This window comes from Aquarana catesbeiana, linkage group LG01, assembly GCF_042186555.1.
Source record: "Aquarana catesbeiana isolate 2022-GZ linkage group LG01, ASM4218655v1, whole genome shotgun sequence".
Classification (NCBI taxonomy): domain Eukaryota; kingdom Metazoa; phylum Chordata; class Amphibia; order Anura; family Ranidae; genus Aquarana; species Aquarana catesbeiana.
In genome coordinates this window covers 200,980,057-201,004,759 of record NC_133324.1, presented here as the reverse complement: position 1 = coordinate 201,004,759, position 24,703 = coordinate 200,980,057, and the positions used below count along the sequence as shown (strand labels likewise).

Below are 24,703 nucleotides of genomic sequence, written 5' to 3'. Positions count from 1 at the left end.
AGAGCACTCACTTTTGTTGCCAGCGGTTTAGACATTAAATTGTTGTTTGTTGAGTTATTTTGAGGGGACAGTACATTTACACTGCTATACAAGCTGTACACTCACTATTTTACATTGTAGCAAAGTGTCATTTCTTCAGTGTTGTCACATGAAAAGATATAATAAAATATTTACAAAAATGTGAGGGGTGTACTCACTTTTGTGAGCTACTGTAGGTCTGTGTGAAAGTTATAGCGTCTACAAAATATGGTATATATTTAAAAAACTAATCAATCCTAATGTACTGACGGTCTATCATTTCTTGATACCCCAAAAGGCCAGGACAATACAAATACGCCCCAAATAACCCCTTATTGGAAAATAGACAGTCCAAGGTAGTTTTTATAAGAGGCATTTTTTCAGGTGCATCTGAGGATGCACTATTGTGCGAAAGCGTCGGGTGGAGCTTGTGGAGGGACATCACACCACCACATTGGGGCATCGTGTGGCAGTGATTGATGTGTCAATGGCTCAATTTTTTCATGCTTTCGTGTGTCTAGCAGTACCTGGATTTTATATGTTATACTCTTGCTGCCGTTCCTTGTTAAAGTAATACATTATAACAACTACACTATACACTACAACATTATATTATATCTACATATATCTATCTATATATATATCTATATCTATCTATATATCTATATCTATCTATATATCTATATCTATCTATATATCTATATCTATCTATATAACATTATATTATAGCTACACTATATGGCGCTTTCTGTTTACTGCCTATGGTGTATATCGAGCAACAAGGGGAGTACTGCCCCCTGGAGGATGTAGATAAGATACCGGATATTTCCTCAGATTGATGTCTGCATTTATTACCATTTAAGCTACTTCTGCTGCAAATCGATTTGGCAGCAATAACAGCGGTGAGTGTGCATTGCATGCAGGCGAAGGCTGGTATTTTGAGCACTTGTTTGCACAGAGTGGCATGTCATTCACGTAGCTACCTTTTAAGGTAATATTATTTAGCAGTATCACACTATATGCTGTTTTCCTGAGTTCCAGCTTCCAAGCAACTTTGGATTATGCGACTGGTTTGAATCGGTGGAAGTGGTCTCCAGTGCTAATATCCTATATGTGTTTATGCTGCACTTAAGTGAGCAGCCTGTTTCTCTGGTGAGTGAGCAATTTAGCTATAACGGAACACAGAAGGATTTTTTGTTTTTTTATTAGGACATTCACTTTATGAACTTTCTCGTATTGTTTTTCATTTATTTACTAAATATCGCTAGTTGGATGCATTTGTAATCCAGCGGATCTGCACATAATGCAATCATGGTTTTGAATACTCATGTTATGAGCTTTGACATATTTTATTTATGTAATTTATCACAGACATTTATAGTATATAGAGCGCTATAATTTGTAGAATTATCCGAAATTAAGGGAGAGTATATTATACCTTTATTTGCTAGTGGCTCTTTTAAGTATTTAGCGTCGACTTTTAAAATATTTTTTGGTAAATAAGTAGTGGTCCCGGCATGTGATATTTAAGGAAACAGCAGCCATCGGCACCCTTAACCATAGTTAACATAGTAGGCAAGGTTGAATAAAGACAATAGTTCATCGAGTTCAACCTGTGTAGGTGGACGTGTGTCAGTGTCAATTATTTCCCATATCCCTGTATGTTGTGTTCTTTAAAACATCCAAGAAACTTTTATAAAATATCCATACTCCCCGCTGCCACCACCAATTGTGGAAGAGAGTTCCACAGCCTTATTGCCCTGATAGTGAAAAAACCCCTGCACAGTTTAAGGTTAATCGGCTTCTCCTCCAATCTCATTGTGTGGCCCAGTATCCTTTTACACTCCCTTAAACTGAATAGTTTTTTTTCCTATGCCGAGATCACCATTGCGATATTTGTAAATAGCTATAATGTCCCCTTCTCAAGCGAGAATATATTTAGTGCTTGTCGTCATTCCTTGTAATTGAAGTCTTCCAGGCTCCTTATTAATTTTGTTGCCCTTCTTTGGACTCTCTCCAGTTCCAGCACATCTTTTCTGAGGACTCTTGACCAGAACTGGACGGAGTACTCCAGATGTGGCCTAACCAGAGTTTTATCTAGTGGCTGGATTATTGTTTTATCTCTGGAGTATATCCCTTTTTTTATGCATGCTAAAATTCTGCCGGCCTTGGTAGCTGCAGCTTGACATTGCATGCGATTAATCAGTCTGTCATCTACCAGGAACTCCAGATCTTTCTCCATCTTTGATCCCCCCCCAGCAGTCCCCCCCCCCCCCCAGTGAGTAGTTTGCATTTATGTTTTTTGCCCCTAAGTGCATTACTTTATATTTCTCCATATTAAACCTCATTTGCCATGTAGTTGCCCACGCCATTATTTTGTTCAGGTTTTTCTGTAAAATTTCTATATCCTGATGTGAAGTTATTGCCCTGCTTATTTTTGTGTTGTCCGCAAAAACTGAGATTGAGCCATTTATATTGTCCTCTATATCATTTATGAATAAATCAAACGTAAGTTAAAAAAAAAAAAAAAAAAAAAGAAAAATTACCAGCAATTAAAAAAATAATCAGGAAAAAACGGTGAGGGCACCCCCCAAATCCATACGAGGCCCTTCGGGACTTGCATGGATTTTTAGGGTAACCCCCACACCAAAAAAATAAAATAAAAAAAAAAAAAAAAAAAAGTCTGGGGTCCCTTCTAAAATCCATACCAGACCCTTAGCTGTGCATGCACCCTGGCAGGTCAGGAAACAGAGGGGACAAGCGAGCGCCCCCCTCTCTGGAACCATACCAGGCCACAAGCCCTCAACATGTGGGGGTGCCATGTTGATGGGGACAATGTCCTCTTCCCCACAACCCTGGCCAGTGGTTGTGGGGATCTGTGGAGGGGGGGCTTAGCAGAACCTGGAAAGCCCCTTTAAACAAGGGGATCCCTAGATCCCACCTCCCCCTATCTGAATGAGGAGTGTAAAAAAAAATGTGGAGTGTATAAAAACTAAAAAAAAAAAAAAACACATTAGACAGTTTTTGACAAGTCCCTTATTTAAAAATTAAAAAAAAAATGTCCCCCTCGGTGTAGAGCCATCATCAATCATGATGCACGCCACCACTGCTGCGAAAAAATTTAAAAAGCCAGTTTTTTTACACTGTCATTGCTTATACAGTGATGAGAACTGTATAGTAATACAGTAGTAATAGTTTTAGCTGTCATTAATGGGTTTCCCATTCATGAACAGCTTGCCTATGGTTGTGATCTGTGATTGGTTACAGCTAAATCACATAGTATAGGTAGCCAGGCCAATGACAGATCACAACAGTAAGCAAGCTGTTTATGAATGTAAAACCATTCATGACAGGTTGTTTACATCGACCAATCACAACACCTACCCGGTTACTGATTGTAATGACTGACAGTAATGCACGAGGGGCGTGGAGCGCTCCTATCCCGGAAGAGCCTCAATCACGTATATATGCGTTATTGAGCCTGCCTGTGCTGCCCCGACAAGTGGTTAAATAACTTAATAGTAAGGGTAAGATTTACTAAAACTGGAGCACTCAGAATCTGGTGCAGCTGTGTATGGGTAGCCAATCAGCTTCTAACTTCAACTTGTCCAATTAGACCTCTTTCACACTGAAGTGCTTCTAAAACAGCCGCTAAAGCGCCAGTCATTTTTGTGGTGCTTTAGCGGCAGTGTTCAGGCGATAACAGGTCGCTTTTTCAAGGCCACGTGACAACGGGACCTTAAAAAAAAAAGAAGAAAGAAAGACCTGTTTTGCCGTGCTTTCAAATCGCTTTTAAGGCACTTTGGAAGCACTGCCTATTCATTTCAATTCAGCGCTCCAAACACGCACGATGCTTGCAGGTCTTTTTCTATCGTCCCGCAAGTGCACCTTCCCAGTGTGAAAGCACACATTCAAGTGAATGGGAGGCAGTTTTCCGGCGCTATTTTTAGCACTAAAATGCCTGAAAACTGCCTCAGTGTGTAAGGGGTCTTAAGCTAAGACAATAAAACCTGGAAGCTGATTGGTTACCATGCGGAGCTGCACCAGATACTGCACTCTCCAGTTTTAAAAAAAACTCCCTCTAAGAGACCAAGCTACATTTTACTTCTTTTAGCACTTTATCTCTCACCTATACAGTCACAGTGGATCAAAGCAATGTTGACATTTCAGCTATGGATCTACAGACTGAGTGATAACGTTATCATTACTTAATATAACAAAGTAATACATATATTGCTTTTTTCAGTACAAGCCAGGCTCCCTCTCTGTACCATTTCTATTTTGACCAGCTTTAGTTTTAAAGCATCAAACAAGTGTTTCTGTCAATAAAAATATTTCATGTTTATAATGACATTAACATATTGTTTTGATTACAAAGTGTGGCAAAATTATTTACAAATGAAATAAAGTTTATTTGTAAACTTTGCATTATTTTTAAAACGCTTTACTAAAAATGTAATTAAGGACCAAATGAGTAAAAATGAAAAGCAAATGTAACTTTTGAATGTATAAAAATATTAATAAAAGAAACAGAAAAATAAGGATTTATTTACACTACAGCTCATTAGGAGCTTTTGGCGTTGTTTTGCCACAACTCCTAAACTCAACTTCATAAAAAGCCTATGTGTCAATGCACACTTTGGCTTTTACCAGAGTTTAGGAGCTGCTGCTGTTAGGTGAGCTTCGACCTCCCTTTCCTGAAGGTGGAAGAATTGAGTTCAGGATAGTAATGTTTTGACTGCCGGATGCCGGAAACCGTGGCAAAAAAAAAATATTTTCTCGCTGCTGGCGGTCAAAGTAGGTTGTGTGTACATGAAACCTAACAGCTGAGAGGAGATGTGGAAGTTACCCTTAATCAAGGTCAACTTCAAGTTACTAAGGGGTTACATTTTTTTTTTTTTTTTTAACTTGCAATGTTCCTTAGGCCCCTTTCACACATGCTGTCTGTCTGTCCATTTTTCAACCATCCCTCGATGGATGAAAAACGGACATCAATGCACCGCTATGAAAAAACAGATGTAAATGGATGATCATCAGTTTACATCCGCATCCGTTTTTTTAAACTTATCAAAGCTCTATTTTCCTTCCGTAAAAAAAAAATGGATCCGAAGAAAAACAGATGTAAATTGACAAATGGTTTTTGCATTGGTAGTGGATGTAAAAAAAAAAAAAAAAAAAAAAAATGATGAGCATGGATGAAAACCTGATGAACACTTCATCCGTTTTGACGTGGCTGAACTGATGAAATGAACGGTCCGCATGTGTGAAAGGGATCTTAAGTGTTTTGCTGTGCAGCTGAATACAAAAACTGCATTTTTTTTTAACTTCAGTAAGCTCTAGCTGTAAAGGAAAGTAAACAGATTGTTTTGATTCTTGGGCTGTGGTTACATGCATTTACATGTGTTGCGCTGAAAAATTAAGACATGTTTTTTTTTTTTCTTCGGCGCAGGGCAGCGCATATCAGCAAATCGCATTGGAATGAACTGTTACTATTTAAATACATTGATTTTATGTGCTGGCATGCATTGATCAACCATCACAGATCCTTAAAGTGGATGTAAACTCAATGTCATCCTTTCTAAACTACTGCCATAAGGGTTATCTATAAGGATATACATGCCTCCTGCATGTATCTTTACTTGTCAAATGTCTCCCCTCTGTCTGTTATGAGACCCGAAAAACTGCATATTCTGTGGGTGGGTCTGTTGTCTGGAGCTCGGTGGGTGGAGTCGTGATGTCAGTAGACTCCCCGCCCACCTCTACACTCCCCTTGTCAATATGCATTTTCTCCTGTGTATTTCTTACATTGAACTTCTGCTATGATCTCTAACATCCAGTGAAAAGACAGGAAAGTAACCACATGACTTCAGCATGCCAAATCATGGTGAGGTGTGGAACATCCAATCCTGGCAGAGCTGCTGAAGAAAGGAGTGGGGGAGGGAATTAAAAAATAATACATGTCTTAGGTTAGTGCACGAGATATGTAAATCACCTGTCACTCACAGCAAGGGGGAGGATTTGACAAAGTTTTTCTCTTTTTGTCAAGATTTATCTCACTGAACAATAAAAGAGGATTGCTCAGAGCTGGATTAACTCTTTGTGGCAAGACTGGGCTCAAATGATAGGAAATCTTATACTCTACATTATGACATCAAAAAAAAAAAAAATTCGGGTTTACATCCACTTTAAAGTGGTACTAAAATGTATTCTATAGTAAGGCTTACCTGTAAGTACTGTGAATATCTACTAAACTTGCACAGTTTAGGAGATATTCAGAGTGCATGCATCCAGTGACGTTTCTGGCGCATGGGCTCTAAAGGTCCGGCATACAAAGCCGTGGCATAAATGCCCTCTCATGTAGGCAGGGGACGCAAACACGGAAGGAAGACTGGGGGAAGATGTTAGCTCTTTCAGCGGTGACGGTGTAGTGCTGGAGGGTTTTGTTCTAAGATAAGGCTCTTCTAATGTGCTGGTATGTGATGCATACTAGCACATTATGAGGTTGCCTTTCAGGGGATTTTTTTAATTTTATTTTTTTTATCAACTGGGCTTTAGCCCAGGTTTACACTGAATGCGGGTTTGAAATCGTGCGGTTTGAAATTGTGCCAGTTGAGCTGAACTTGCACAATTTCAAACCGGCATTTCAGTTCGACTTTGGGGCGATTTGAGACATCTGCGTGGGTTCATGCACAGATGTCTATTGAAATCGCCCCTGAAGTCGCCAAAAGTAGTGCAGGAACTACTATTGAAAATCGGTGCGGCGCCGCAAAGTCTGCGTTGCATCCGATTCGGACAGTGCTGATGCCGGCAATAGGCTCCGATTTGGCATGCAATTTGACATGTCAAATCAGCCCGATGTGAATGGGGGCTAACCGATCTGCAGATTTCAAATGCAGATCAAACATCACCCCTGATCTGCTATGAATAACCGCTTGACTTCCAGAAGATTTACGCCCCCTTCTTGGCCAGAGCATTTTTCGCTATACAGCACTGTGTTACTTTAACTGGCAACTGCACGGTAATGCAATGCTGTACACAAATGACATGCATATAATTTTTTCCCAAAAATAGAGCTTTCTTTCCCACAAACAATTCTGAAAAAAACAAAAAAAAATTTTTTTTTTTTTTTACTTTCTACTATAGAACATCCAATATAAAAATGTAAATAATTTTATTTCTTCATAAATTTAGGCCAATATGTATTCTGGTACATATTTTTGGTAAAAATATCCCAATAAGTGTATATTGATTGGTTTGTGTGAACGTTATAACATCTACAAACTATGGTATATACAGTATCTCACAAAAGTGAGTACACCCCTCACATTTCTGTAAATATTTTATTATATCTTTTCATATGACAACACTGAAGAAATTACACTTTGCTACAATGTAAAGTAGTGAGTGTACAGCTTGTATAACAGTGTATATTTGTTGTCCCCTCAAAATCACTCAACACAGCCATTAATGTTGAAACTGCTGGCAACAAAAGTGAGTACACTCCTAAGTGAAAATGTCCAAATTGGGCCCAAGGTGTCAACATTTTGTGTGGCCACCATTGTTTTCCAGCACTGCCTAAACCCTCTTGGGCATGGAGTTCACCAGAGCTTCACAGGTTGCCACTGGAGTCCTCTTCCACTCCTCCATGCCGACATCACTGAGCTGGTGGATGTTTGAGACCTTTCGCTCCTTCAACTTCCATTTGAGAAAATCCTACAGATGCTCAATAGGGTTTAGTGCTGGAGACATGCTTGGCCAGTCAATCACCTTTACCATCAGCTTCTTTAGCAAGGCAGTGGTTGTCTTGGAGGTGTGTTTGGGGTCGTTATGTTGGAATACTGCCCTGCGGCCCAGTCTCTGATGGGAGGGAATCATGCTCTGCTTCAATATGTCACAGTACATGTTGGCATTCATGGTTCCTGCAATGAACTGTAGCTCCCCAGTGTAAGCAGCACTCATGCAGCCCTAGACCATGACCACCACCATGCTTGACTGTAGGCAAGACACACTTGTCTTTGTACTCCTCACCTGGTTGCCACCACATTTGCTTGAGACCATTTGAACCAAATAAGTTTATCTTGGTCTCATCAAACCACAGGAAATGGGTCCAGTAATCCATGTCCTTAGTCTGCCTGTCTTCAGCAAACTTTTCATGGGCTATCATCTTTAGGAGAGGCTTCGTTCTGGGATGACAGCCATGCAGACCAATTTGATGCAGTGTGCGGCGTATGGTCAGAGCACAGACAGGCTGACCCTTCACCACTTCAACCTCTGCAGCAATGCTGGCAGCACTCATACATCTATTTCCCAAGGACAACCTCTGGATATGACACCGAGCATGGTCGACCATGGCGAGTCCGGTTCTGATTGGAACCTATCCTGATAAACCGCTGTATGGTCTTGGCCACTGTGCTGCAGCTCTTTCAGGGTCTTGGCAATCTTCTTATAGCTTCGGCCATCTTCATGTAGGGCAACAATTCTTTTTTTCAGATCCTCAGAGAATTCTTTGCCATGAGGTGCCATGTTGAACTTCCACCAGAGACCTTGTAACACCAACAAGTCACATGACACCGGGGAGGGAAAATGGCTAATTGGGCCCAATTTGGACATTTTCACTTAAGGATGTACTCACTTTTGTTGCCAGCGGTTTAGATATTAATGGCTGTGTATTGAATTATTTTGAGGGGACAGCAAATTTACACTGTTATACAAGCTATAAACTCATTACATTACAGCGACTTGTAAAAGAACAGCAATATTGTGGCAGACAATCTGACACTTTGTGGGATCCAGTGACGCTAATACAGTGATCAGTGCTGAAAATATGCACCGCCACTGTACTGACACTAGCTGGAAAGGGGTTAAAAATCTAGGGAGATCAAAGGGTTAAAATGTGTGCCTAACTTATGTGGTGATATTACTAAGGGATGTGCTGGATTTTATTCCCTGCTTTGCAGTGAAACAAAATCCAGCACATCCCCGCTGACAGGATGGAGCGCTGCCTTGTTTCCATAGATAAACAAGGAACGTTCCAATGAAGCAATAAAATATGAACAAGCCCTTAGTCTAACTACGCTCCTGAAATTTAACTGGTTATTGACATTCAGGTTTTCCTTTAAGAACATAACGTCTATATTGTTTTTGCTAATGCCTACGTCTAATCTGTACGGTTCATTTGTAATTTTTAAGGACTATGGAAAATGCTGTAATGAAACATAATACTAAATAATATGCTCTGCTGTAAATATTGTGCTTACCTTCTTTATTCCTAACTAACTGCTTAAGTAAGGTATCCAGAGCATGCTTGTATTCCTCCAGGATCCAGTAAGCCATACTCCTCACAAAAGGGTCTGAGTGCATGTTGGAGAGACTTGGTTCTCGGCCATGTGACGCTATTCCCAACACTCTCTTTTGAAGAATAGATTTATACGTTGAAGATTTTTCGAATTCAGACTCATATAGCCTAGATATCACCAGTGCAAGCTGAATGTCATGTAGCTTTTCAAGGCAAACCTGCAAATAATTATTAATAACATAAAACAAACACAAAATAAACACCATTGCTTCCTTTGTTTTTTATTCCTTTTGACTTTTCCTCCACTTTGACTTGCCTGTACCATCTCTGGACTGGAATGCACAGAAGGAATAGGATTGGGCCCCCAATAATATAAAACTTTCATAACACAACAAGCTCACACATCATGGAATGGCAGAAGTAACTCATTAAACATAGTACTGCTCATAATCCCCAAAGCTTTTATAGAATTACCAGATATCCTAAGGTAGTCCAAGAGCTTACAGTACAGGCTGCCATAACATTTTTTTCGTCATTTTATTATGAAACATTTGTACCTAGTGTGGTTTTGAATCCACGCTATCTTTAACTGGAAAATTATATGCATTGTATGTGCCATAGCAAGGCAGAACTTTTTTTTTTAATGGGGGGGGACTCTTATAAATCAGAGCAATACACACTAAATTCTATTCTAATGCACCTTAGACATATAGAGTTATGGCTGAAATTTATAGACTGCTCATACCTCCACTGCATCCTTTAGAGATCCAGCTAGAAGGAAAAATGCTGCAGAATGCTCAAAACGCTGTTTTCCAAGTAGAGAGAAAGCATTCTTCAGGGCTGCTGTCCTCCATCTTTCTTCACTAAAGTTATTCCCAAAAAACTGAGTCATCTTTGTATCTTTTTGAGATCTTTAACAAAAGTGGACACAGAACAAAGAAATGTTAATTAGAAATGCCAAGTGAATAAAGTATCCCAATGTTTCTTGAATATATAAAAGGTATTACAAGAGAAGAAACCATACTCAGTTTCCTGAGGGACAACTACAGAATAAACATCCTAAAAGATGCAAAGCTATGGCCAGTTCCTGGATTAAAGTGCAGACCCTTTCCAAACTCTGGTGTATAAAGCAGGTCAGCAACCACCCTGCTTCTATAGCTCTCCGCTAACTCTCTCAGTTTACCCCATACTGGCACTATGGGGGTTATTTACTAAAACTGGACAGTGCAAAAGCTGGTGCAGCTGTGCACAAAAAACAATCAGCTTCCAGGTTTCATTGTCAAAGCTTAATTGAAAAAAAGCTGATGTTAGAAAATGAATGGCTACTATGCACAGCTGCACCAGTTTTAGTAAATCTCACCCTATATGTCCATTTATATACTATGGACACGTAAATGTTTAACATTTTGCTAGTAGACTCATCAGACAGATAACTATAATGCAGTTGGCCAGCATGAAAATATATTGGACTATAAGCAAACAATGAAAGCTTGTAGTGTACTGAGGGTTTATGAAAAATATCAGGAGTTTCCAGAAAACAATGACTACACAATATAAAGAGGGAGAGAACCATATTACTACCAAGAACAGCTTGCTTACATTTCACACTTTTAAAACATTAGAAGATTAAATGAGAAGTTTGGGGTATAGAAAAGAACAAACCTTCAAATTCATCTCTATTCCACAGCATCGATGTGATGCTGCAGTTGTCCCACACCGGCTCTAAGACCTACTCGGATTGGAGAGCAGTGACTGTCAGTCATTGCTCTGCACTCTGCCCTTTCAGAGCTCACTCGAGCATCTGGGCAGGTGAAGGTGCTGGAGCAGCTGGCTGTCAATCAGGCAGCTGGGTGGATCCCGACAATATGGTAGAGATCCTTGCAGAGCCTGAAGCAGCTCTGTGACTTAAGCCAATAACAGGAAATAGTCCACTATCAGCTGACTCTGGGTCAAAGGGGTACAAAAATAGGCGCACTCCTGTGACCCACAGCTGAAGTTTGAACAAAAAAGCTTTGGCTGGAAAAATCTCAATAAGGGATGTCTCCTGGATATCAATTCTCAACCATGTGCTCTTTGAGAAAGATCTTTTTCAGCTTGGAATGTGTCCAGAACGACACCCAAGTACTCCAGGTGAAGGGAAGGCTGGAGAGCAGATTTATTGAAATTGATCACCCAGCCAAAGGATTGCAGCATCTTAATTGCCCTGTGGACATTTTCAGATAGCTGCAAGGGAAAAAAAAAAAAAAAAAGTTCTTCGGAAGAAAGTTGTCTAGATAGCATGTGACAAAAAGCCCTGAGAACGGCAAGTAGAGGTGCCTTTGTAAGCACTCTGGGTGCAGAGGATAGGCAAAAGGGCAGTGTGGCAAACTGAAATTGGTTTTCTGCTACTGCAAAGCTCAGAAAAAATTGATGAGGTAGGTAAATGGGAATATGCAGGGAGCCATTTTGGATATACACGCATTACAGAGAGTCAAATACTAACCTCGCAGATTCTGTGCAAAATTTTGGGATCTACAGGAATGTGTTGAGGTATTTAAATCTAGAATAGTATGAATATCCCTGTTGGGTTTTGGTACCGTGAATGGGTTTGAGTAGAATCCTTTGTAGCTGTACCTCCATGCCAGACAGGTTCAATGACTGCTTGGGACAAAAGGGGATTCAGGGCATTTTGCAAATCCAAGAATCCACAGGTCTGGGTTGTCTGTGACCCAGAGTGAGGCAAACTGTAACAAACGTCCCCGACTCTTGCAGCGGCACTTTATCACCTTTGGGGAAGGGTGAGAGGTCTTTGTGGGTCAAGCCTTGCATTGAAAGAAATGACTGAGCTTTGATTATTTTGAAGCTTGGTTAGAGTGGACAGGTGCTTTGCATTTAGAAGAGCTAGGAACTCTTGAGGAGGGTGGTTTGGGGATCTTGCACTGTAAAGGTAAAACCTTCCCTCCTGTGATTTCTTTGATGAACTGGCCAAGTGCCTCACCAAACAGACATGTTCCTTGAAAAGGCACCTTTTGCAGGCAGTTTCAGCTGTCCATGCTTTTAGTCATAAGATTCTGCATATGTAAATGGACATTAGAGCCATTCTGGGACATGTTTTAGTGCATCTACATAGAAAAGCAGAGCAGAAGCTAATTGCTGTAGTTGCTCTGTAACAGCATGATCTTGAAATACAGGATTATACAGTTAGGTTCATATATATTTGGACATAGGCACAATTTTAGTATTTTTCAGGTATTTACCATAACATATTCAAGCTATAGTTCTATAATGAATATGGGCTAAAAGTGCACACTCTCAGGTTTAATTTGAGGGTATGTACATCCAAATCGGAAGGGTTTAGGAATTAGAGCAATTAAGAATAGCCAACTCCCCTTTTTCAAGGGACCAAAAGTATAGGCAGCACAGTGGTGTAGTGGTTAGCACTCTCACCTAGCAGCAATAGGGTCGCTGGTTCAAATCCCGACCACGACACCATCTGCCTGGAGTTTGCATGTTCTCCCTGTGCCTGCGTGGGTTTCATCCGGGTACTCCCGTTTTCTATCACACTCCAAAGACATGCTGGTAGGTTAATCAGATCCTGTCTACAAAATTAGGCCTAGTATGTCTAGATGTTTGTAAGCGTGTCGGGACCCTGCAGGGTAAAGGACCGCGCTATATCAAGATGCAACTCAAGAATAGCCAACCCCCCTTTTTCAAGGGACCAAAAGTAATTGGACAATTGAATCAAAAGTGGTTTCATGACCAGGTGTGGGCTACTCTTTCATTATTTCTTCATCAACTAAGCAGGTAAAAGGTCTGACGTTGATTCTAACAGTGGTATTTGCATTTAGAATGTATTGCTGCGAACCTACATCATGCGTTCAAAGTAGCTGTCCATGCAAGTGAAATAGGCCATTGTAAGACTTCAAAAACTAAACAAATCCATCATTAGGAATGGCCAAATCAACAGCTTGGTACATTCTGAGGAAAGAAGAACGCACTGGTGATCTCAGCAACAAAAAAAAGACATGGACGTCCATGGAAGACAACAGTGGTGGATGATCGCAGGATCCTCTCTATGGTAAAGAAAACCCCATTCACAACATCCAGACAAGTGAAGGACTCTCTCCAGGAGGTGGGCGTATCATTGTCAAAGTCTACAATCAAGAGAAGACCTCACGAGAGCAAATACAGAGGGTTCACCACAAGGTGCAAGCCATTCATAAGCCTGAAGAATAAAAAAGCCAGATTAGACACTGCCAAAAAACATCTAAAAAAAGCCAGACCAGTTCTGGAAAAGCATTCTTTGGATGGATGAAACTAAGATTAATCTTTCCAAAGATGCAGCGCTATTATCAAATATAAAGTAACATTAAGATCACATATGATAACAATATGATAATTGTGCACAGGAGGCACCTTTAGACAGCAGCATTGTCAGTCATCATACGTCAGATACCGAGCTTTCCTCATTCTTTAACATCCAGAAATGAACTAGGTGCTTGGTGCAGATTTGTGGAATTGGTATATGATACATGCCCATTTTAACCATCTTTCTGCTAAGGAGACTGTGGCACTGTGGTGCCGTGTGTCCTTCCTATTGTACTGAAGCTGGTGTGGGGCCTTTCATCTGTGCTTCAATCATCCTTGCTATGGACATTTATTGTCATCATATGTGATCTTAATGTTATTTTAGATTTGATAATAGAGCATCTTTGGACTTTTTTATATTACATATTTTGTAATCAAATCATTGCTGGCTGCTACCTTGTTTTATTCTGATGGGTAGCGCGGATGAAGTGAAAAAATTGTTTTTGCATAACATTAATCTGCAGCAGAATGACGGGAAGAAAAATGTGTGGAGAAGGCTTGGAAAAGCTTATGATCCAAAGCACACAACATCATATATAAAACATGGTGGACGCAGTATAATGGCATGGGCATGCATGGCTTCCAGTGGCACTGGGTCATTGGTGTTTATTGATGATGTGACAGAAGACAGAAGCAGCCGGATGAATTCTGCAGTGTTTAGAGATATACTGTCAGCTGAGATTCAGCCAAATGCAGCAAAGTTGATTGGATGGCACTTCACAGTACAAATGGATAATGATCCAAAACACACTGCAAAAGCAACCCAGGAGCTTTTGAAGGAAAAGAAGTGGAATATTCTGCAACGGCCGAGTCAATCACCTGATCTCAATCCAATTGAGCATGCATTTCACTTGCTGAAGGCAAAACTAAATGCAAAAAGGCCCACAAAGAACAACTTAAGACAGCTGCAGTTAGAGCCTGGCAAAGAATCAGAAAGGAGGAAACCCAGTTTTTGGTAAGGTCCATGGGTTCCAGACTTCAAGCAGTCATTGCCAGTAAAGGATTCTCAACAAAATATTAAAAATTAACATTTTATTTATGCTTATATTATTTTGTCCAATGACATTTGAGCCTCTGAAAATGGGGAGACTGTGTACAAAAATGGTTGGAATTCCTTGAATTTGTACTTGATATTTATGTTCAACCCCTTGAATTAAAGCTGAAAGTCTGCAAATTCATCTGGATTGTTTCATTTTTAATTTTATTCTGATGGCATACAGAGCTGAAAGTATGAAAATTGTGCCCGTGTCCAAATATATATGGACCGAACTGTATTTGTTGTTCATTGTCCTTGTCCAGTTAGCTGCAGTTTGATCTACTGAAATTGCAGCGAGATCTGGTCGCAAGGCTGGGCCTGCAAGAGAGCCTTTAGGAGTGTCTTAAATGTTCTATCTGAAGAATATTTGAAAGAAATAACACCTTCTAAAAAGGCACAGTGATTTTTTTTTCTAGGACAAAGATGGCAGGATCAACTACAGGAATATGCACACTTTTTGCACTAAAAAGATTTTGGTGGGGAGGGGAGTATGTCGAGTGTTGCATGAAGCTCCCTCTTCAATAAAGTAACAATCTGGGCAAGAAAACATTTCCGCAGCTTCCTCCAATACTGCCTCAACGTTCTCTTCATTCTCTCCTATGACTATATTCCCATATTGGGATCCAACTCCAGTTGAGAAATGGGAGTGGGAATAGAAGAGGCGTGTTGTTTCTGGGCCCTGAAAAAGATGGCTATATTAGGGCTGTAACCTGTATGAAGAAATATGACATAAAAAAGGGAAAAACATTCTGCTTTAGTCAAATAAGCTGCTTGTTGCATGCCTGAAATATAGCCAGAATCAAATTCTGAGACCGGTGTTAAAGCTGGTTCTTGTTCTTGTGCAAGGGACACATTGTAACTCTGAGGTTGAGTGTTGTGGGGGCTTTTGGCAGATCAAATGTTTGTCTGCGATTTTGCAAAGACTTCCTTTCACCTAGTCTCCGCCATTGCTACAAAGGAGGGTATTCCCCTGTGGTGTTTGCGCAGAATAAGGTGTGGTGTATAGGGTAAGTGTGTCTGTAAGGAGTATGCAGTAACCCAGAAGTAGACCATCCTAGAGTGAATTCTCATGGTGAACGGGTGGGAAGTAGTGCCCGAGTACCTTATCAAGGCTCTAGGCAGAAATGTCAGTAAAGTGTGTGACTAGTGATGTGATGTAACACCAGGTCATTCACCTAAGACTAAGCTCTGAGTGGTTGAATTTTAGCATCAAGTTTGAAAAGTTTACACTTTGTGGTGAATACATTCCAAACATAGCCCCATTTATAGAGTAATGGTCAGAGGTACAGGGTGATCCCGTCTTACCTGACCATGACGTTGGACTGTATAAAATGTCCAGGCATCACCTGTCACAGTGGGCCTACACTTGAAGGGGTCTTCAGGAACTGGGTTCCACAGCAATAGACATCAGGCCTATAAAGCACCCTGCAGCTAACAACGCATTGCACCAAGTACCAAGGTGAGCGCTTAGACTAGGGAAGCCCGCTTTTACAATATTTGTTTTAATATAAAATTTCTGTACTTTAAAATGTTCAATAAATATTTATGAGTGTATGTGTGAATGTGCAAGTTGTTACTTAAATTTGTAACATTTCCCTCTCTATTACTTTGCCATATATACTGTCTAGACTGCAGAGGCAGTATGAGTAAAAAGGATAGTTAGGAGGGTGGAGGAGAGTGGAGAGGGCGTTGGGTTTGAAGGATGACATATGATATATTTGTGGGAATAAAAATACTAATACACACACACCAAAACTAGATTAGACAGAACAAAAAAAAAAAAAAAAAAAAAAAAACGCTAGGCAATTATGAAAAGACTTCTTGGTCTGGTAATGTATTCATTAGAAATTAAATGTATTTTTAAAATAGAGCTATTGAAATTGTGTAATCTTTTGTTGTCAGTCTACTTGCCTTTAGCAAATCAACCCCACTGCCTAAATCACTATCAAATTAGAACACCCATATACTTAAAACATACACTGATTCTATATTACTGGTTCATAGCGAAACATTTGACACACAAGAATTTCCAGACCAAGGAGGTCCTTTCACTGTTAAAGTGATTGTAAACAAACATGTCATACTTACCTGCTGTGTGTAATGGTTTAGCATGGAGGAGCCCCGATCCTCCTCTGCTGGGGGCCCCTACTTCTAGCTCCTCCCCTCTGCCAAATGCCCTCATAGCAAGTGTCCATAGACACACACAGCCCCGCCCCCCTACTATTTTTTTGTGGGCTGAGATTGACAACAGCAGGAGTCAATGGCTCCCGCTGTTTCCTCCAGGTCCAGTAAGGAGAGGGAGAAATTGCATTAAAGTTAAAAAAAAAAAAAAAACTAATTTTATAACCACTTTTAAGTGTGCTTATTCAAATTATGATAAACACAAATCACACTCACATATTTTTTTGATCTTGAAAAGCACATGCTTGAGTAACATCTATTCTGGATATTGCACAGCACAAGTGAAGATTATTTGACAGAACTGTATTTACAATTTGAGTATGTGAGAGCAATTTGTTAGTAAGTTAACTTCATTACACAAGCATCTCTAGACTCTTAGTTTTTCCCAGGTAGAGCTCTTGAAAATATATATTGAAGAGGAAAGAAACTACTAATACTACTATCTTGGGGTACAGCTACTATGTCAGAGACAAAGTTTAGTTCATTTGTTTAAGATCCTGCAGCCAGATCCACCAAGCTATTAGGGTAGATGTACACAAATTATGCTGTGTAACCTTCCTCTCATACTCAAAACGGGGCACTTGTGCGGGCTTGCACCTGAGCCCTGCTGCTACGTTGATTGACACAGAAAAGGAGACTTGGCCTTGGCCCCGTCCCCGCTCCCTCATCTCTGGCTTTGATTGACAGCACTGGGAGCCAATGTCACAGCAAAGCAAGTGAGACCCAGAAGTGAGGGAAGAGAAGAGCTGCAGACGTGCGCGGAGCTGGATCAAATGAGGGCTCAGGTAAGTAAAGCGGGGGTGATGAGGGGGGATGCGGACACCTAAACTTTTTTACCTTAATTTAAGTAATGCATTAGGATAAAAAAAACGTTAGGGCTTTACAACTACTTTAAAAGCAAACTGCTGGAAGACTGGTATCTTTATTCAACCTTACTATGTAACTATGCTTTAGGCTACATTAGTAAAAGTACAAAACAATGACTAATGAAGCCAATGTCTAGTGTTATGCTACTACAAGGAGGACATCATAAAACAAAACACAGCAAAATCAGAAAAAAAAACTCACCGTTCAGTGGAAAACATTTTCAAGATACTGAAAACCTAGTATTACTATTAAGAGAAAACAAAAGCCCTACATTTCTCACCTATACAGCCCCCATATTACAGCTTTCTTCTTCATTGCCAAGTAATAAATTGCTGCATCTAAGGGATCATTATTTCGCTGAAAAGCAGCCTTTGCAACCTGGAAAGGCAACAGTCACACAATTAGGTTTCCCCATCTAGTACCTTCATTACAATTTTCATGACACTACACAGACCTAGGAGTGACATTTACTGGCTTTAAAAGACATATTAAAAGTGCTGTGTGTTCTTTAACCACTTAAGGATTTGCCCCCTTAATGGCCAGGCCATTTTTTGCGATACGGCACTGCGTCGCTTTAACTGACAATTGCGCGGTTGTGCAATGTTGTACCAAAACAAAATTGATGTCCTTTTTTCCCCACAAATAGAGCTTTCTTTTTGGTGGTATTTAATAACCGCTGCGATTTTTATTTTTTGCGCTATAAACAAAAAAAACAGCAACAATTTTGAAAAGAAAACAATACTTTTTACTATAATAAATATCCCAAAAAAACGTCTTCATCAGTTTAGACCAATATGTATTTTTCTACATATTTTTGGTAATGAAAAAAAAAAAAAAACCCCAATAAGCGTATACTGATTGGTTTGAGCAAACGTTATAGCGTCTACAAAATAGGGGATAGATTTATGGCATTTTTATGAATTTTTTACTAGTAATGGCGGTGATCTGCGATTCTTAGCGGGACTGCGACATTGTGGTGGACAGATCAGACACTTGACACTTTTTTGGGACCAGTGACATTTATACAGCAACCAGAGCTAAAAATAGCCACTGATTACTGTATAAATGTCACTGGCAGGGAAAGGGTTAACACTAGGGGGCAATCAAGGGGTTAAGTTTTCCGTAGGGAGGTGTTTCTAACTGTGGGAGCAGTGTACTCACGGGAGGAGGAGGAGAGAGATTGCTGTTCCTGATCACTAGGAACAGCAGATCTCTCTCTACTCCCCTGTCAGAACGGGGATCTGTTTGTTTACATACATAGATCCCCATTCTGGCTCTGTGTATCGATCGCGGGTGGCCGGCAAACATCGCGGCCGCCAGCCACGCGCATCAGCTCCAGCGTCGCACACCCCCTATTGCTCTTAAAGCGGTCGACGTACACCTACAGCGATTTGCACAGGGCAGCCAAACTGCCGCAGTATGACGACGGCGGCTGGTCGCAAGCGATTAAACACAGCAAAGCTGACGTTATTCTTTAGCTATTCGCCTTCTTCCACATTTTCTGTAGCCCAGCTTTCACAACGGAAGTTAAAAGCAAACATACAGCGGGCAAAATAAGTATTGAACATGTCGCCATTTGTTTTAGCTAAACATATTTCTAGAGGTGCTAGTGACATGAAATTTTCACAACGCTAACAACCCATGCAATCCATACATACAAAGAAACCAAAACAAATAAGTTCAGAAATTAAGCTGTGTGTAATAAAACAGAATCACACAGGGAAAAAGTACTGAACACATGAAAGAAGGGAGGTGCAAAAAGGCATGGAAAGCCAAGACACCAGCTGATATCTATCAGTTATGATATAGCAATCCTGCCTCTTGTCAGTGCAAATTAATATCAGCTGGTTCAGTCTCAACTGATGGCCTATAAAAAGGGAACTCATCAAGGTGTCACACAAAAAACATCTCATGACGGGTAAAAGCAAAGAGCTCTCTCAAGACCTTCACAACCTTATGATTGCAAAACATACTGATGGCACTGGTTACAGAAAGATTTCTAAACTTCTGAATGTTTCAGTGAGCACTGTTGGGGCCCTAGTGGGGAAGTGGAAAGAACATAATTTCACCATAAACTGGCTACAACCAGGTGATCCTCACAAGATTTCTGGCAAAGGAGTAAAATTAATTATCAGAAGAGTTGTCCAAGAGCCAAGTATCACTTGTGGAGAGCTTCAGAAAGACCTGGAATTAGCAGGTACAATTGCTTCAAAGAAAACAATAAGTGATGCACTCAACCACCATGGCCTGTATGCACGCTCACCACACAAGACTCCGTTGCTTTAGAAAAAGCATGTTGAAGCTTGCTAAAGTTTGCTGCACAACATTTAGACAAGCCTGTGAACTACTGGGAGAATATAGTCTGGTCAGGCGAGACCAAAATTGAACTCTTTGGGTGCCATAATACACACCATGTTTGGAGGTCAAATGGCGCTGCACATCACCCCAAACCACCATACCAACAGTGAAGTCTGGAGGGGAGAACATCATGGTGTGGGGCTGTTTTTTAGCATACTGTACTGGCAAACTTCAGTTCTTTGTGGGAAGGATGAATAGAAAAATGTACCAAAAAAATCTTGATAAAAATCTGCTGCCATCTACCAGTATGATAAAGATGAAATGAGGGTGGACATTTTAGCAAGACAACGATCCCAAACATAAAGCCAAGGAAACTCTCAATTGGTTTCAAAGAAAGAAAATAAAGCTGCTAGAATGACCCAGGCAATCCCCTGGCTTGAAGCCAATAGAAAAACTATGGAAAGAACTAAAGATCAGAGTTCATAGAAGAGGCCCACGGAACCTTTATGAATTGAAGATGTTTGTGTGGAAGAAAGGGCCAAAATCACACCTGAACAATGCATGTGACTAGTTTCTCCATACAGGAGGCATCTTGAAGCTGTCATTACCAACAAAGGATTTTGTACCAAGTATTAAATACATTTCAGTTAGCTTGTTCAATGCTTTTTCCCTGCGTCATTCCATTTTATTACACATAACTTAATTTCTGAACTTATTTGTTTTGGTTTCTTTGTGTGTATGGATTGCATGGGTTTTTACCGACGTGGTGAAAATTTCATGTCAATCGCACTTTTAGAGATATATTTACCTAGAAAAATGGTGACGTGTTCAATACTTATTTTACCCGCTGTATCCAAGTTAACCACTTGCCGACCAGTGGCCGCAGTACTGCGGCAGAATGGCACGGCTGGGCAAAACGACATTATGCAACGTCACTTCGCCCTGTGGCCACTAGGGGCGCGTGCGCCCCCCTGCTCGCCTACGGAGCCGATGCGAGTGCCTGACGGTCGCGATCACCGCCGGGGTCCCATGATCGCTCTGGGCACACGGAGAACTGGGATCTGTGTGTGTAAAAACACAGTTTCCGGTTCTCTGAGGGGAGAAGTGACAGATCGTCTGTTAATACAGAGTATGAACAGCGATCCATCTCTTCCCCTACACAGTCCACTCCCCCCTTCAGTTAGAACACATACTAGGGAAGACATTAACCCCTTGACCGCCCCCCAGTGTTAACCCCTTTCCTGCCAGTGACATTTTTACAGTAATCAATACATTTTTATAGCACTGATCGCTGTAAAAATGCCAATGGTCCCAAAAATGTGTCAAAATTGTCTAACGTGTCCGCCATAATGTCGCAGTCCTGATAAAAATCGCAGATCGGCGCCATTCCTAGTAAAAAAAAAAAAAAAAATTAATAAAAATGCCATAAACTATCCCCTATTTTGTAGACGCTATAACTTTTGCGCAAACCAATCAATATACGCTTATTGCGATTTTTTTTACCAAAAATACATAGAAGAATACATAGCTTAAACTGAGGAAAAAAAATAGGTTTTTTTATATATTATTGGGGGATATTTATTATAGCAAAAAGTAAAAAATATTGCGTTTTTTTTCAAAATTGTCGCTTTTTTAGTTTATAGCGCAAAAAATAAAAACCGCAGAGGTGATCAAATACCACCAAAAGAAAGATCCATTTGTGGGGAAAAAAAGGACGTCAATTTTGTTTGGGTGCAATGTGGCACGACCACGCAATTGTCAGTTAAGGCGATGCAGTGCCGAAACGCAAAAAGTGCTCTGGTCATGAAGGGGGTAAAATCTTCCGGGGCTGAAGCGGTAAAAGCACAGAACTATAGGAAGTTCAATGCATTACTCGGAAAACAAACATTTTTTAACCACTTTATATCCTTAGGCTATTTCCAGGGTTATATCTGAATGATGCCTGAGGCTACAGACATCATTCAGATATCGTCATTTTCAGCCGGCGATTCCATACACCATAAGAACGATCATAGCGGCTGATCGTTCTTACAGGCGGTGAAAGGGGACGTCCCCCCCCTCCTCCCGCCGCCCTCCGGTGCTTCTACCGACTCACCTCAGCGATCGGTGAGTCGGAGAGCGGATCCGCCGCCCCCGGATGTTGACCATGGAGATTTCCAGCGGACCAGATGGTCGCCGGAGTCTCTATGATCGTTCGGAGGCCGGGCGCGATGTTATGACGTCACGCCTGGCCTCTCCATTAAAAAAAACGGCGCCGCCTCGGCTGGGAAGCGGTGATCGTTTGTTATTTTTTTTTTTTTATTTTAGGCTTCCCAGCCTAGTGGTGAGATGTGGGGTCTTATTGACCCCATATCTCACTGTAAAGAGGTCCTGTCATGCCATATTCCTATTACAAGGGATGTTTACATTCCTTGTAATAGGAATAAAAGTGATCAAATTTTTTATTTTTTTTTAAAAGTCTCAATAAAAAGTTTTAAGTAAAATTAATAATAAAAAAAAAAAAAAAATTTTTTTAAAGCGCCCCTGTCCCCGTGTGCTCGTACGCAGAAGCGAACGCATACGTAAGTCCCGCCCACATATGAAAACGGTATTCAACTCACACATGTGAAGTATCGCCGTGAACGTTAGAGCGAGCGCAATAATTCTAACCCTAGACTTCCTGCTTTACTATACAGCCTAGCTTGCAATAACATTTTCTTCATAAATGTCTCATATTTAAACACTACACTAATGTTACAAACTAAAGCATGGGTCTGATAAGGAATATTATTAAAAAAAAAAAATCAGAAATATACTCTTTAAAATGTGCCATTCATAAAGGTTGCTATTACTTAGTAATAAACTTCTAGGTCATCAAAGACAACAGCAACTAGCAACTTACCTTCTCAATACACTTGCGCAAGCCGTTTGTGTTTCTCACCCACCAGCCCACTCCCATCGCTCTCAACTCTGCCCAAGTGGGGTCTCCTTTCTGCATAGGAGGCAGTGTGGCAAGCAGCTCTTCCTCTGCCACAGAATGAAAGGCCCAAGCGAAATGGCTAGTAGACAGGCCTTTAAAGAACAGAGCAGAAGGTTGGAAAACAAATCCACTCACTTAGTAAAAGGAAACAGGTTAATGTCATTCACATGCACCAAGTGAATCCTTATCATTGGTGTAGCATTACTGTCATGTTTAACAGTTACATATTTGCAAGCCTGTTCCAAGATGGAACTCATAACTGCTCCTGAATGTGACCTACATCACAACATAAGGATAATTTCACACATGATTCCATATTTGTTCAAATTAAAAGCAAGCATAGGGAATGATGTAATCCTACTCCAGAACAAAGAAATTAAAGGTCAGCACAGGGTTCTCAGACCAAAAAAAAAAAAAAGGAATGAAGTATAAAACAATACATCACTTCTATAATGCTTGAACACACTACATACAAGTATACACATACAGTTGTGCTCATAAGTTTACATACCCTGGCAGAATTTATGATTTCTTGGCCATTTTTCAGAGAATATGAATGATAACACAAAAACTTCTCTCTTTCACTCATGGTTAGTGTTTGGCTAAAGCCATTTATTATTAATCAACTGCGTTTACCCTTTTTAAATCATAATGACAACAGAAACTAGCCAAATGACCCTGATCAAAAGTTTACATACCCCAGTTCTTAATACAGTGTATTTGTCCCTTTATCATCAATGACAGCTTGAAGTCTTTTGTGGTATTTGTGGATGAGGCTCTTTATCTTCTCAGATGGTAAAGCTGCCCATTCCTCTTGGCAAAAAGCCTCCAGTTCCTGTAAATTCTTGGGCTGTCTTACATGAACTGCACGTTTGAGATCTCCCCAGAGTGGTTCAATGATGTGGAGGTCAGGAGACTGAGATGGCCACTCCAGAACATTCACTTTATTCTGCTGTAGCCAATGACAGGTCGACTTGGCCTTGTGTTTTGGATCATGGTCATGTTGGAATGTCCAAGTACGTCCCATGCGCAGCTTCCTGGCTGATGAATGCAAATGTTCCGCCAGTATTTTTTGCTAACATACTGAATTCATCTTGCCATCAATTTTGACCAAATTTCCTGTGCTTTTGTAGCTCATACATCCCCAAAATATCAGCAATCCACCTCCGTGTTTCACAGTAGGAATGGTGTACCTTTCATCATAGGCCTTGTTGACTGCTCTCCAAATGTATACTTTATGGTTGTGGCTAAAACGCTCAATTTTGGTCTCATCACTCCAAATGACTTTGTGCCAGAAAATGTGAGGTTTGTCTCTGTGCTGTTTGGTGTATTGTAAGCGGGATACTTTGTGGCATTTGCGTAGTAATGACTTTCTTCTGGTGACTCCACCATGCAGCCCATCTTCCTTCAAGTGCCTCCTTATTGTGCACCTGGAAACAGCCACATTATATGTATTCAGAGAAACCTGTATTTCATTTGAAGTTATTTGTGTGTTTTTTCTTTGCATCCCGAAAAATTTTCCTGACGGTTGTGGCCGAAATTTTAGTTGGTCTACCTAAGTGTGGTTTGGTTTAAACAGAACCCCTAATTTTCCACTTCTTGATTAGAGTTTGAACACTGCTGATTGGCATTCTCAATTCCTTGTGTAGCACTGGTAGATTTACAATCTACCACAGGTTAGGTAAATTTAGTAAATTGTGTG

At 40.5% G+C, this 24,703-nt stretch overlaps 1 protein-coding gene across 2 annotated transcripts in view; it reads right to left on the bottom strand.

Moving 5' to 3' along the window:
• DMXL1 (Dmx like 1) overlaps nt 1-24,703 on the bottom strand; it is a 268,508-nt gene that overhangs the window by 99,327 nt on the left and 144,478 nt on the right. For both annotated transcript variants that reach the window (XM_073624666.1, XM_073624667.1), the window contains exons 20-23: nt 22,924-23,093; nt 18,025-18,122; nt 10,059-10,224; nt 9,276-9,531 (exon numbers count right to left, since the gene is read on the bottom strand). In XM_073624666.1, the coding sequence (XP_073480767.1) occupies nt 9,276-9,531; nt 10,059-10,224; nt 18,025-18,122; nt 22,924-23,093 (690 nt within the window). The remainder of the gene's footprint in view (nt 1-9,275; nt 9,532-10,058; nt 10,225-18,024; nt 18,123-22,923; nt 23,094-24,703) is intronic.